We start from the raw sequence: 16,634 nt of genomic DNA on the forward strand, positions 1-16,634 counted from the left end.
TAGGGCATAATCATGTTGATACATCTGTTATGCTTTGTCTTCTGGCAATCATTTGCATCAACTGAGGTCAGCAGTGATTGTGAAAAAGTGCGGACGATCAATCACTACTCATCCTAAACAAATCATCTGTGTGGATTTCAAACAACTTAGTTGGTCACCTATGTCAGACTCTTCAACCTGTGTTGATATCTATCTCCTCAGAATAGTTGGATTTGAAACCGACGGTACCGATGTTGTTCAGATTTTCTGTAACACACGTTAATAAATATTACGCTCTTACCTCTGAAATTTTCTTAATGATCGAACACTTTGTTGCAGTTTTCTCCCACTAACCTTACAATATATACATATATATTCCAAAAGATTTTTATGGGTACATAATTTTATAAAACATTTGAATAATACTGGGTGCAGTGCCATTATTATTAATTGTTGAGTTTTTTTTTTAATAGTTTCAACATATTCTTAAAAATACTTTAGAAATGTATTTTGGTTTCTGAATCTCATATGTAGGGATCCGATGGAAGTCCATATGCAGATATAATGTGGTATAATAATTCTCCAAGTTACAAATATCAAATTTTCTCAATTGGTTATTTGTTACTTTATTTATGTGTGTCGGATAAATGAACAATATAAGTTGTCCAAAATGATGTTTTTATAAGTTTTTAAGGTAAACATCTGAAGAGTATGTGACTAAATATGCAGCAATAACATAATTTTGAAGACTTGTTAGTCGCAATACAAAGCAATATTGTAATGGATACCTTTTGAAAAGCAATAAATAACCAACTGAGAAAAATTGATATTTGGAACTTGGATAATTATTATACTACACTATATATGCTCTGGAAACCAATAAAAAGGCATTCATTAAGTTTGAACATTTTCTAAATTTACAAAATTTGTATAAAAACAAATTTATGAGAAAGATTTTTTTTAACCCATTAAGATTAATATATACAAACCGAGTATGTTTCAAGTAAATGATTAACCTATATATATATATATAATAATATTAAATAAAAGATGAGAAATAAAAGTTAAATATAACTTTATTATATCATCAGAACAATAAGGAGGGGAAAATTAAGAAAAAAATCTTTAGGTCATGGCATTTCGAACCTAAATGCTTCTCATCAGAAGAGAAGGACCAGAAGTATACAATATGGAAATATAGAAAAAAAAAAAAATGGCTTAATAACATTTAGATTTTCTATATTCACATTTTGTATAATTCTGGCTCTTCTCTTCTGAGGAGAAGCATTTAGGTTCGAAATGCCATGGCATAAAGAAGTTTTTTCTTAATTTTCCCTTAACTTTTCTTTACCGTTCTGATGATATAAAATTATATATAACTTATTCCTCATATTTTATTTAATATTTTTGCATCCGTTGACAGTATTAAGTTTTTCTTATCTTGATAAGTTTTCTTTGTTAAAGATTTACTCTTTGATAACATACATAATATATTTCTGTGAAAATATTCTTTAGTCACTTATATTTCCTTTTTATACATACCAATGCTTATTTAAGAAGCTCAATGTAATTACAGAGCATATAATGAATAAATGACAAAAGTTTATATTCCAAATCATTCCTTTAATTCAATTAACATTTACAATTCTGGACAGTATCTGTTTCATAGCACAAAAACATTCACTTAATTATTATATCAATCAATGAATCTATTTTGCCCTTAACTTAGCAGAAGAAATAGCAACAATCAATCCACCAAAAGGGAATAAAATGTTCAAAATGGCGTAATGTAAGCATACCATATGGTATTTTCAGTTTCTCTTCCAACTTTTGGATTTTTTAATCATGTACAAACGCATTTTATTTCCTTTTGGTGGATTGATTGTTGCTATTTCTTCTGATGAGTTAAGGGCAAAATAGATTCACTGATTGATTTATAATTAAGTGAATGATTTTGTGCTACAAAACAGACACTGTCAAGAATTGTAAGTGCTAACTGAATTAAAGGAATTGTAAGATGGTCAACATCATGAAATTTGGAATATAGACTTGTCCTTTATATATACAGGGTGTCTACAAAGTCTGGCTACATTATGTAGCCAGACTTTGGAGGCACCCTGTATATATATATATATATATATAAACACACAGGGTGCCCACAAAGTCTGGCTATATAATCTACAGGATGCTTCCACAAAGTCTGGCTACATTATGTAGCCAGACTTTGCGGACACCCTGTATATATGAGTCGTGGACGACGAAACAAGTGTCAGTGGATAATTATATTTTAAAAATAATATATATGTCGCTCCCCATTAAAAGGTGGTACCAGATTGGTCAATGGGAAAATTATTCCCAACAAGCATTTAGGTAAAAATGCACTTTCGTATAAATACTTGAATTCATTCAAGAAAGTATCGCTAACAAAAACAAATAAAAAACATCTATATATATATATATATATATATATATATATATATATATATATATATAAGTTAAAAATTTGCAAATTAGAATTCACAAAATTTATTATTTGAAACAAGAGATACAGATTAAAGGATTTTCCTTATTCCATGGAGTTTCTAAGAACGGCACTTATCGTTAAAGGAAAATAGCAAAATACCATGTATATAAATTAGCTATAATTTTGATGATTAGCACATAGTCTGAAAACTTTATTTTGAGATGATGAAGTTCAGAACCAAAACCTTTGTAGATTTATGTTTAATTTTCAATTTATTTTTCATAATTTAACTATTATTATCTGCTTTACAGCTGGACTGAATTCTTATTGCTTGTTCTGTTTTTAGGATAGACTTTTGAGAAATACGTTTTTTGCAAAAAAGTATTTCTCAAAATTATCAAAGACATTTTACAATCCAGGTTATATATCAAACAGTGAATGCATATTTATTGATTGACATGTGGAAGGTTTGGAAAAATAAATGCATGTTTAAAATCTAAATACGACCTTCGTTTATCTGTCACATCACCATATTCTACATGGCTACAGACCTCGTGCACAGTTACATACATACATACATACATACATACACACATTATATATACATATACACACACATATATATTACAGAGGTTAGAATTTAAAAATATATTTAACTTGTATGTTTTTCTTCAAATCAGTCAACTTAAGAAACTCTTTGAACAATAAAAACAAAATGCCAAATAACATATTGGTAATTGTAACATTTCCTCTTCATTATATTGAATTATTAATGCCATAACTATCATTCATTATATTGAATTATTAATGCTATAACTATCATTCATTATATTGAATTATTAATGCTATAACTATCATTCATTATATTGAATTATTAATGCTATAACTATCATTCATTATATTGAATTATTAATTCCATAACTATCATTCATTATATTGAATTATTAATGCCATAACTATCATTCATTATATTGAATTATTAATGCCATAACTATCATTCATTATATTGAATTATTAATGCCATAACTATCATTCATTATATTGAATTATTAATGCCATAACTATCATTCATTATATTGAATTATTAATTCCATAACTATCATTCATTATATTGAATCATTAATTCCATAACTATCATTCATTATATTGAATTATTAATGCCATAACTATCATTCATATATGTTTTATACATTAAGGATAGAGCAATTTTTGTAGAAAATCTTAAGAGAGAGAGAGCTCAACGCAAAGTAGAGCAAAATTAAAGTAAAAAGAAAAAGCAAAAAAACAACAAAAAATTTAGCCAAATCTCAAATTTATTTTAACCAAATAGGGCCTTTTCAAATGAGTAAACTGTTAGAGGTCTATCGCTTGACTGAGAAAGCAAGACAACACAGTTTCGTATTTATTATAAGGGTGGGGGGGAACAGATGAAGAAATTGAGGGTAGGGGGAAGAGAATAAGGATGGAAAAAAATCACAAACAAAACAAAATCATTGGCTTGTAATAAATTTATGTGATTTGACTAAATTTTTGCTTGTTTTGTTGTTCTTTTAACTTATACACATTTGTATATATATATATATATATATATATATATATATATATATGTTATAAAACTAATAAAAAATTTCTTTTTTAAATGTGAAAGACTTTATATCAGCTCATTTTAATGTTTTGACCCATTCTGGAGAGCAGGATATGGAACACTTTGCCCAATATCAGAACTTGTTTTTCTAATATATATATATATATATATATATATATATATATATGTGTGTGTGTGTGTATATTTGGATAGAATGTTTTTATTCAGGGAGAAAGGTTATCAAACAACATTTTATTAAAGTCTCATTAAACAAAAAAAAAAAAAAAAAAAAAAAGAAAAATATTATTCACGTTACTTAATAACATTTGCCTGAATATATATAATAACATAAAGATAAATATTATCTTTATGTTAGAACCTAACGGGATAATAAAAAGCTCAATATATTAAGTTGAGAAATTAAAAAAAACAAAAAAACAAGAAAATTGATGACAGAAATAAAAACTGAATAAATTACAATATTAAAACAAGTTATTTCAGTTTCCTGCTAACCAATAAAAATTTTTTGGCTAATCTTTATCCCTTGATGAAAAGAGCATAGCTTTGAAAACCCATGGATTAAGAATTATTCTTTATTTTTATTCCATATTTGAATATTTGATGAACCAATAAATATTGTAATTTATTCAATTTTTTTATTTTCATCAATGTTCTTGTTTCTATATATATATATATATATATATATATATATATAAATTTTCATTGAAACTATACATATGTTTGCTCTTCTATTAATACCTTTACTTTCATGAAAACACTGGAATCTTAGTTCACAAGACTAAAGATATTAAATAGAACAATTCTTCTATCAATGGTCTGATGCTGCAACCCATTACGTGTGTATACATACATATATACACATATATTTCAAAGAGCTGTTGGGCATTGAAAAAGGAGAGCAGGGTGGCTGAGGGAGGATGCTTAGTGGGGTGGGGTTGGAGGCATAGTAAAAAAAAAAAAAAAAAAATGATGAGGATGCAGCCATTGTTTCGTGGCCTAACAAGCCCTGCATGTTGATATTGAAGTAAATATGCACTAAAACAGGGGAGAGAACTGACAACACGTACAGCGGCTGCTCCCCCATCCTCCTCCCATTTGTTTCGTTTTTCTCTTCTTTGGCACACACTTTGTCCGTTTCATGTGCACGCACATTCGATTCATTGGTTCTTGTTTAGAATTCATTCACATTAAAAAAATTTAAAAAGCAAAAATACAGAAAAAATCTTTATGACGCATGTACCCGTCATAAAATCAAGATGTCACATTCCAAAAATCATGTAAATCGATCAAGTAGTTTTATTTTTAACTAAGAATATCAAATTTTATAAGTAAGCAAAATGGGACCGTCTCACATCGCCATCTTGAAAAAAACAAGGACAGATAAGTCCACAGTAGTTCAAACACACAAAATTGGCCTTGTAATGCTAAAGATTTCACATTAATCATTTTGAAACCATTTAAAATGATTTTCTTTATAAAAACAGACAAAAAATAAAACTACTTTATCAATTTACATAATTTTTGGAATGTGACATTTTTGTTCCATGATGGGTACACACATCATGATGATTTTTCTGTAGTTTTGTTTTTCTAATTAGGTTGAATTCTAAATTAGAACCAATTAATTTTATCTTTGAATTTTCAAATTTTCCCACTTTTTGTAGATGATTGTAGATCGACAAATATTTGCACTGGCGGCCGCCGCGGTGGCAACTGTACGTGTGGTGCCGTTCACACGTACTGTGGGTTACTGCAGGTCGGGTCATTCACCAAGTCGTATGGATCGATCTCCCATTCTGTGTTCTGCATGATGAACTTTACAAAAAGTTTGTAGATCGTGTGCTTCGCCTTGATCTCCACTGTCATGGCCACGAAGAACGAGACAAAGAACATCACGCCAGACGACAGGGTGATCACCTCCTCTGTCGTCAGTTTCACCTTGTTCTTGGAATTTTTGGGAATTTGTCCATTGTCTGAGAGGAAGCACATTACCGTGGCAACAGCGCACGAGATCATTATTAGTAAGTTGATGAAGAATACTGCGTGTAAACATCTGTCTTTGCCGCTAACGCGTGGCCATTGCCAATGTCGCATCTGGAGATGAAGAAAAGAAAAGAAATTAATGAACAATTTTGATAAAGAAGGAACTTTTCAAAGTCACATGAAATACAAGGTGGAACGATAAAATTGTTGCCCTACAAAAGACGACAGGATTCCATTTCTGTTTGACAAAAACTTTTGTTTTTTTTGCAGACCATCTACTAGTTGGCCAGTTGTGTACAAATTCCAAGAGCCTTCTTTCATGTCTGAAAATGACAATATTCAACAAGCGAGATTGGAGATGTACTGCTGTACATCTCATGCTCTCTATCAATCCAGGTTATAACAACAGGACCACTGCCAGCACCCTCAAAATGCAAATCCTAATAATTTAACGCTTGAAGACACAGCTCAACAAAGTTTCCGGTCACGGTTATGATCTTTGGTGTGGTTTCAATTGAGGGCCACATCGTGCCACCTCACATCTTTGAAGTGAGCTTGAAAGTCAACACCAAAGTGTACCTAGACGTGCTGAAGAGTGTGGTGATCCCCTGGTGCAATCAGGTGGCCGCTGTCAGACCCTGGGTGTGGCAGCATGACTTGACGCCGGCCAACAAGTCCAAAGAGACCCAAGCTTGGCTTCAAAAGAAATACGACTTTGTATCCTTCTCTCCCCCAACCTAAACCTGCTGGACGACTTTGTTTTGGTCATATGTTGAGAACATCACCAACATAACCTCACACAGCACCAAAGTCAGCCTGATTGCCACCATTTACCGAGCTCCCACCAGCGCTTGTGGAAAAGGCATGCTCAAGGCGGTGATTGAGGCTGAAGACGGCTACATTGAATAGGTGTCAGCTCTACTACATAATCAAGTTTCCTGAATTACTTTTTTCAATAAAAGTAATAAAATAAAGCTGCAGTGTTGTTTTCTTTAGGGCGACAAATTTATCGTTCCATCCTGTACAAAGTTGTATTCTTGAAGAACAGTGGTCCGATCTAAAAGAGAAAACAACTTTTGGTAATAAAAAAAAAAAGTCTGAATTGAAGAATTGATATTTTGTTTCTGAAGTTTTGAGATGAGGATTGATAATACAAATTATTTTGGATTCTTCGGACTACTGTTCTCATCTTGAGAGTTATTTTCACATTTTAGCCAATGTAACCTCTGATCTTCTTCAGATATATTTTGTCGAACTCAGTAATCTGTACAAAGTTTTGAATGTAGTTCTTTTTTTAATCCACCTGAAGAAAGTTAGAGATTGCATCATCCAAAATGCTGTGAAAATAACACCCAAGATGAGAACAGTGGTCCGAAAAATCTAAATAACAAAGAATTGCTCGTTTTGAACTGTTTATAAAGCATTGCTGATTTATAGCAATTTGGGTTATTTTTTTTACAACAGCCAACAAAACAAAAACAAGGAAAGAAAATAAATATACAACAAATAAATGTTACAAAAGGCTAGATGAGTTACTCTTCTATCTTCATGGATAAGTTTTTAGGTTTTAACTTATTTTAAAGCGTTTTTTTACTTGAAAACTAAAGCAGTGTCAAGTTTGAGCTAAAATCAGAAATGGTGATTTGGACCCTTGATAATCGCTCAAAAATCAAAAATTTAACAAAATACTGGTAGAAACCCATTTGGTAAGTGTCACAATCATGTGAAAATTTAATGCTATACCAGTATTTTGCTTAATTTTCAATTAACTCGCCATTTTTTTGTTCTAACTCAGGCTTGACTCGCATTTCAAAGTAAATAAACTCTTTAAAAATAGTCAAAAATACAAAACCTGAAATTTGAATTTTTGATAAGGGCATCTTTTACCGAAAAATTTCAGATAAAAATGTATGGGCTTTCTAATTGTTTTATTGATTCATGAACAAGAATATTCTCCAATTTCTTCTCAATTTGGTGTTGCCAAGCACGACCATTCTTGACTGGAGATCGTCTTAATACTATTTGAAACATTGCTTAAGAGAAACAGATTTATCTCCCTTGGTTTAAAATTGTTTTATAATTTATTTCTTATTTCAACTTTTTTTTTCAAGTCCCCAATATTTATATCCCTCCCATAACAGGAGGATGAGACAAAGGTCGGAAAGTGGGATTTCAAGAGCTAGTGCTGTAGAAGAAAAACGCGCTGGCCTGAAAAATGCCCGAGCAGCCCCGTCGATATTCTCCCAGCAGAGGTGCCTCATTAGCAATAAACTAACCTCTTCTCAACGAGTGAAATGGTAAAGCCTAGGAAGGTAGATCTCCTATAACTGCACAGGATTAGAGACATACCTCGGCCAACAGGGAACAAACCAAATGGTCTAGACTCACCTGGCCTTAGTGCTGAGGGAACTCCTTAACTATTCAAGTCCCTATCTTTTTGACACAAAATATTTTAGTTTGATTTTTGCATGAAAAACAATCACATAAAGGGTCTAATATTTATGAATTCATCCATTCTGGATCAACCTTTAAATTTCCACTATTAATAACAAACTAATTTGGGTGTGTCATAAAAGAGAACATGCACACAACACAATATTCAAACTCTACTTTGACGGTTCAGGAACTGCACGCCTGTGGAACTCTCTTCCATTTGCCTGCTTTCCAGCTGGTTACAACTTGGTTGTCTTCAAGTCCAACATAAACAAATTCTTGATGAACCACCCCCTTAAGTAATCCAATTTACCAAATTTCCATTACTAACGATTACTACAATATTATCCCATTGACTACTGTACACTATAACCCTTATTCTCGAGTAGCCTCCGGGCCTTGATAAGTGCTGACTCCTATGTATATAAAAAAAAAAGGCGTTTATATTTTTCTAGTATATACAATTTTAACTTTAACTCATTCTTGAAAATGGTTAAAGTTGAAAGTATGCATCTATCAATATGAAATTGACCAGTTCCACAACAACCCAAACAACTTCAGAATATATCTCACTCTTGACGTAATCCTCTACCGGTATTAGAGCCAAATAAATACTTAAAGCGTACTGTTGCCACATTTAAGGAGGATCTGCTCCGGACTGGGTTCAAAACCAGCTTTGAAACAAAGTAGGTGATGCTCTTTTCTCTTCCTTGCAACCTTCTTTCTATCTCCACTATCATTATTTTATGGCAAGTGCTCGATTGAGCTTCAAACTATGGCCCCCCCCACTACAAAAGATTAACAAACACTTGTCTAGCTACAACCACTAACAACAATTTCCTCCACTCTCTATCTGTGCATTAACACAAATTCCATGCTTCTTTTCTAGAACTGCCTGCCTGTGGAACTCTGTACTCGTGGTCTGCTTTCCAGCTGATTACATCATAATCTTAGAGTTCAATGTGAACAAGTTCTTGTTGAGACATCCCCTTAACTAATCACATGTTACCCAATTTCCATCAGTACTAATCACTCTGCTGATTATTCATTGGCCACATCACTCATTAACCCTTATCCTCAAGTGCCTTCAGGTCTTGATAAGTGGTGACTTCCTTGTATAAGAAAAAAAAAACCCCAGAAAACAAGACTAGCCAACATTCAGTTGCCCTTTGGATCACTTCTGGCAGAATACAGTGTAAACATTTGCTACACAACATTCTGGTGATGCATACGAATGGCCGACATTACAGGTGATAGATGCCCGGCCAAAAGAAGAGGGAGAGGGAAGTGGTACAGAAAACTGAGAACATCTCTGGTTAGAGTCCAACCATTTAAGAGATATTTTCTTTGTTTGAAAAAATAAGTACCTCATTTAATGCGAAGACCATGTTGTTGGTGGGGGAAAAAATGATGTCTGTTACTATCTGCAAATAAACCACCATGGACTGGAGACTGGATGTTATGTTCGGCTGATATCTAGATTGACCAACCTCTGGGTGGTAGAATGGTGATCATTAACAAAGACCAGAATCAGTCTGGAGTGAAAAGATTTCAGGATAGGTGAAGGGGAGACGGTCAGAGATGACCTTCCAGAGAAGGAGGAGCTGGATTTAAAGCAGGCAGTTGGTTTTTACCGAGAGCTGCCGGCAGTCTGGCATGTGTGTATCTCTGGGCAAATTAGGTTCCTTGGATCTCTTGGCTGTGTTAATGAGACATGTACTTCAATATATATATATATATATATATATATATATATACACACACACAGACACACACACTAGCAGGGCGCCTGGCATTTTCCAGTCATAAAATATGCTTAAATATGATATTTTGATTAAATCAGATTTTTATCTATTATATTATATTGGATCCAATATATAGTAATGATTTAAAAAGTTATAAAAAAAAATCAGTTGCACGCCATCACTGAGAATCGAAACCCAAACTTTTAGCTTACGATTTATTTTTTCTTCTGCCGTTAATGACTGAACTATGAAGACATGTTTGATGCAAGGCTTAAAATTAAAACATGAACTAATAGCTATTACGTTAAGCATGCATATTTGTAATGCTCGATCTTAATCTGGCAAATTTCTTCTTTTTTTCTTTTAAATTTTCATTTTCGTACCGATTTAACCGTGCTAAAACCCAAATATAAAGTTTCGCATGGGTTCGAATACCTTATATATGAAGTTTCATGTCTGTAGACCGAAAACTTTAGGAGTTTCGTAGGCAAACATTTTTAAACAAAAATATATACGTACACATAAATATATATGGAAAGAGTTTTGTGTTTACTGTACACTTTTTTATGCCAATATTACACAAGTATAAATCATATAGAATATCTGCATGAATATAATTACACGTAATAGTTAACTAAATGATCATCCCGTGAGAAAACTGAAAAACTAATAGGGAATTAATTACAATGAATGTTTAAAAGAATATGCAAGTTAGCTATATCTTTTGCTAGTGAATGCAATTCCATAACCCATATATAAGAAAGTTGTATTTTCTTTTTAAATAAATAGAAAAAAGGCTTTTTAATATGAATATCAAAATACAAAAATTATAGGAGTGTGTGTGTATATATGTGTATATATATATATATATATATATAAGGAACTGTGTGTGTGTTGGTTGGTTGATTGTTTTGTTTTACGGCATATCAACCCTTTTCAGGTTATTTAATGCTGAATCTGGTGATTTTGAAGAACGATTTTTTAATATAGTATATTTTTGTTTTTGAAGTCGTATTCTATTTAACCCATAGTTGGGACCCTAACAGGTGCTACCATTCCGGGTCAGAGTGGACCTGGGAGCAATGGCAATTAAAAGGTGTCTCCACACTCCCTAAGGCCTGCAAGCTGGGGCCCTCACCATCGGATATAGTTTAAGGTCATATCCACGACCGGAACTGTGTGCGCGCAAGTTTGTTCCCTATGAAGTCTGAATGACAATTTCTTTGCAAATTTCACACAAATGTACTTGATGTGGCTAGGAATGTTCTTAGATAGGTTTTGTCTCTGAATGCCTCTGATAAGTATCGAAAATCGATAATCTAAAAAATCCGATGGAAGAAAGTACAATCTGATTTTGATCAAAGTTAACACTCTTACATAGCCTTAAATCACAAGAAGATTTGAGAAGTTTTATCACCACACAAGCAGAAGGACTTGCGTCTAAAATCAATAATAGGTTCTTTGATAAGACAGGGGCGCTTTCAAAATGAATGCTTCTATTTAGAGCAAAATTGAACGATGATACTTAACTTTTGTCTTTTAAACCATTTCATTTAAGCTATTGTATAAAAATAAATTATAAAATAAAATAAATTATGAAATCAATTATAAAATAAAATAAATTATAAAATAAAATAAATTTAAAATAAATTTATAAAAAATTTATTGTATAAAAATAATTTTATGAAATCAATAGCATGTTCTCTACAGTGCAATGTAGACTAAGTCGCTACAGGAACACGTGTGAAGCAACTCCCACCTGGTACACCATGGTAGGCCCCAACTAGAGCAATCAATCGATTTGATTAAAAAAAAAAAAAAAAAAAAAAAAAAAGAAAAAGGCAATTTCAGCAATCACAGTGACGATAAGAGAATGGAAGGGTGGAACATTTGTTGATCCTCATTCAATCCTGAGCAACGTCAGGTTTCCTTGCTAGTATATTTACATGTTGATTTTGTTAATTTCAGCGATAATAGTTTGTATGGTTGATATAGTCATCCACACTGATGAGCCAAACAGAAAAGTACTTTTATATAAAATGTAAGGTACAAAAGTTCCTGGATATGAATAAAATAAATTAAAAAATATAATTCCTGGAAATAAATTTTTAAATAAATAATATCCTGGTAATAAAAAAGAAAAATCTATAAGTAACGCCATTTTGGTAAAATGACTCTCGGCTTAACATCTCTAACAAAAAGAGAAAAAGAAGTAAATTTATTTGTACCAGGATAATATTTAATTTTTTTTTTTTTTGTTTACCAATATGATATTTAGCATTTTTTTAACAATGATATTCAGCATTTTATTTTTTACCAATATGATATTTAGCATTTTTTTTTAGCAATATGATATTTAGCATTTTTTTTTAACAATATGATATTTAGCATTTCTTTTTAACAATATAATATTTAGCATTTCTTTTTAACAATATAATATTTAGCATTTCTTTTTAACAATATGATATTTAGCATTTCTTTTTAACAATATGATATTTAGCATTTTTTTTTAACAATATGATATTTAGCATTTCTTTTTAACAATATGATATTTAGCATTTTTTTTAATATGATATTTAGCATTTTTTTTTAACAATATGATATTTAGCATTTCTTTTTAACAATATGATATTTAGCATTTCTTTTTAACAATATGATATTTAGCATTTTTTTTTAACAATATGATATTTAGCATTTTTTTTTAACAATATGATATTTAGCATTTCTTTTTAACAATATAATATTTAGCATTTCTTTTTAACAATATAATATTTAGCATTTCTTTTTAACAATATGATATTTAGCATTTCTTTTTAACAATATGATATTTAGCATTTTTTTTTAACAATATGATATTTAGCATTTTTTTTTAACAATATGATATTTAGCATTTCTTTTTAACAATATGATATTTAGCATTTTTTTAATATGATATTTAGCATTTTTTTAAATATGATATTTAGCATTTCTTTTTAACAATATAATATTTAGCATTTCTTTTTAACAATATGATATTTAGCATTTCTTTTTAACAATATAATATTTAGCATTTCTTTTTAACAATATAATATTTAGCATTTTTTTTTAACAATATGATATTTAGCATTTCTTTTTAACAATATAATATTTAGCATTTCTTTTTAACAATATAATATTTAGCATTTTTTTTTAACAATATGATATTTAGCATTTCTTTTTAACAATATGATATTTAGCATTTTTTTTTAGCAATATGATATTTAGCATTTTTTTTTAATAATATGATATTTAGCATTTCTTTTTAACAATATAATATTTAGCATTTCTTTTTAACAATATAATATTTAGCATTTCTTTTTAACAATATGATATTTAGCATTTCTTTTTAACAATATGATATTTAGCATTTTTTTTTAACAATATGATATTTAGCATTTTTTTTTAACAATATGATATTTAGCATTTCTTTTTAACAATATGATATTTAGCATTTTTTTTTAACAATATGATATTTAGCATTTCTTTTTAACAATATGATATTTAGCATTTTTTTTTAACAATATGATATTTAGCATTTTTTTTTAGCAATATGATATTTAGCATTTTTTTTTAACAATATGATATTTAGCATTTCTTTTTAACAATATAATATTTAGCATTTCTTTTTAACAATATAATATTTAGCATTTCTTTTTAACAATATGATATTTAGCATTTCTTTTTAACAATATGATATTTAGCATTTTTTTTTAACAATATGATATTTAGCATTTCTTTTTAACAATATGATATTTAGCATTTTTTTTAATATGATATTTAGCATTTTTTTTTAACAATATGATATTTAGCATTTCTTTTTAACAATATGATATTTAGCATTTCTTTTTAACAATATGATATTTAGCATTTTTTTTTAACAATATGATATTTAGCATTTTTTTTTAACAATATGATATTTAGCATTTCTTTTTAACAATATAATATTTAGCATTTCTTTTTAACAATATAATATTTAGCATTTCTTTTTAACAATATGATATTTAGCATTTCTTTTTAACAATATGATATTTAGCATTTTTTTTTAACAATATGATATTTAGCATTTTTTTTTAACAATATGATATTTAGCATTTCTTTTTAACAATATGATATTTAGCATTTTTTTAATATGATATTTAGCATTTTTTTAAATATGATATTTAGCATTTCTTTTTAACAATATGATATTTAGCATTTCTTTTTAACAATATGATATTTAGCATTTTTTTTAATATGATATTTAGCATTTTTTTTTAACAATATGATATTTAGCATTTCTTTTTAACAATATGATATTTAGCATTTCTTTTTAACAATATGATATTTAGCATTTCTTTTTTAACAATATGATATTTAGCATTTTTTTTTAACAATATGATATTTAGCATTTTTTTTTAACAATATGATATTTAGTATTTTTTTTTTAACAATATGATATTTAGCATTTTTTTTTAACAATATGATATTTAGCATTTTTTTTTAACAATATGATATTTAGTATTTTTTTTTAACAATATGATATTTAGCTTTTTGTTTTAACAATAATATTTAGCATTTCTTTTTAACAATATGATATTTAGCATTTTTTTTTACCAATATGATATTTAGCATTTCTTTTTAACAATATGATATTTAGCATTTCTTTTTAACAATATGATATTTAGCATTTTTTTTTAACAATATGATATTTAGCATTTTTTTAACAAGATGATATGTAGGATTTTTTTTTACCAATATGATATTTAGCATTTCTTTTTAACAATATGATATTTAGCATTTCTTTTTAACAATATGATATTTAGCATTTTTTTAACAATATGATATTTAGCATTTTTTTAACAATATGATATTTAGCATTTTTTTAACAAGATGATATTTAGCATTTTTTTTTAACAATATGATATTTAGCATTTTTTTTTAACAATATGATATTTAGCATTTCTTTTTAACAATATGATATTTAGCATTTCTTTTTACCAATATGATATTTAGCATTTCTTTTTAACAATATGATATTTAGCATTTCTTTTTAACAATATGATATTTAGCATTTCTTTTTAACAATATGATATTTAGCATTTCTTTTTAACAATATGATATTTAGCATTTTTTTTTAACAATATGATATTTAGCATTTTTTTTAATATGATATTTAGCATTTTTTTAATATGATATTTAGCATTTTTTTTTAACAATATGATATTTAGCATTTTTTTAACAAGATGATATGTAGCATTTTTTTTTACCAATATGATATTTAGCTTTTTGTTTTAACAATAATATTTAGCATTTCTTTTTAACAATATGATATTTAGCATTTTTTTTTAACAATATGATATTTAGTATTTTTTTTTAACAATATGATATTTAGCTTTTTGTTTTAACAATAATATTTAGCATTTCTTTTTAACAATATGATATTTAGCATTTTTTTTTACCAATATGATATTTAGCATTTCTTTTTAACAATATGATATTTAGCATTTCTTTTTAACAATATAATATTTAGCATTTCTTTTTAACAATATGATATTTAGCATTTCTTTTTAACAATATGATATTTAGCATTTTTTTAACAAGATGATATGTAGCATTTTTTTTTAGCAATATGATATTTAGCATTTCTTTTTAACAATATGATATTTAGCATTTCTTTTTAACAATATGATATTTAGCATTTCTTTTTAACAATATGATATTTAGCATTTCTTTTTAACAATATGATATTTAGCATTTCTTTTTAACAATATGATATTTAGCATTTTTTTTTAACAATATGATATTTAGCATTTTTTTTAATATGATATTTAGCATTTTTTTAATATGATATTTAGCATTTTTTTAACAAGATGATATGTAGCATTTTTTTTTAACAATATGATATTTAGCTTTTTGTTTTAACAATAATATTTAGCATTTCTTTTTAACAATATGATATTCAGCATTTTATTTTTTACCAATATGATATTTAGCTTTTTGTTTTAACAATGATATTTAGCATTTTTTTTAACAATATGATATTTAGCATTTCTTTTTAACAATATGATAATTAGCATTTCTTTTTAACAATATGATATTTAGCATTTTTTTTTAACAATATGATATTTAGCATTTTTTTAACAAGATGATATGTAGCATTTTTTTTTAACAATATGATATTTAGCTTTTTGTTTTAACAATAATATTTAGCATTTCTTTTTAACAATATGATATTTAGCATTTTTTTTTAACAATATGATATTTAGCATTTTTTTTTAACAATATGATATTTAGCATTTTTTTTAATATGATATTTAGCATTTTTTTAATATGATATTTAGCATTTTTTTTACAAGATGATATGTAGCATTTTTTTTTAACAATATGATATTTAGCTTTTTGTTTTAACAATAATATTTAGCATTTC

At 28.0% G+C, this 16,634-nt stretch overlaps 1 protein-coding gene across 1 annotated transcript in view; it reads right to left on the minus strand.

Moving 5' to 3' along the window:
* Nucleotides 1-5,152: 5,152 nt before the first annotated feature.
* Nucleotides 5,153-16,634, minus strand: part of LOC145259296 (E3 ubiquitin-protein ligase MARCHF4-like) — a 180,016-nt gene continuing 168,534 nt past the window's right edge. The window contains exon 4 of the mRNA XM_080117168.1: nt 5,153-6,143. Within this exon, the coding sequence (XP_079973294.1) occupies nt 5,781-6,143 (363 nt within the window). The 3' untranslated portion in view covers nt 5,153-5,780. The remainder of the gene's footprint in view (nt 6,144-16,634) is intronic.

This window comes from Euprymna scolopes, chromosome 34 (genome assembly GCF_053919585.1).
Source record: "Euprymna scolopes isolate OS-2025 chromosome 34, ASM5391958v1, whole genome shotgun sequence".
NCBI classification, from domain to species: domain Eukaryota; kingdom Metazoa; phylum Mollusca; class Cephalopoda; order Sepiida; family Sepiolidae; genus Euprymna; species Euprymna scolopes.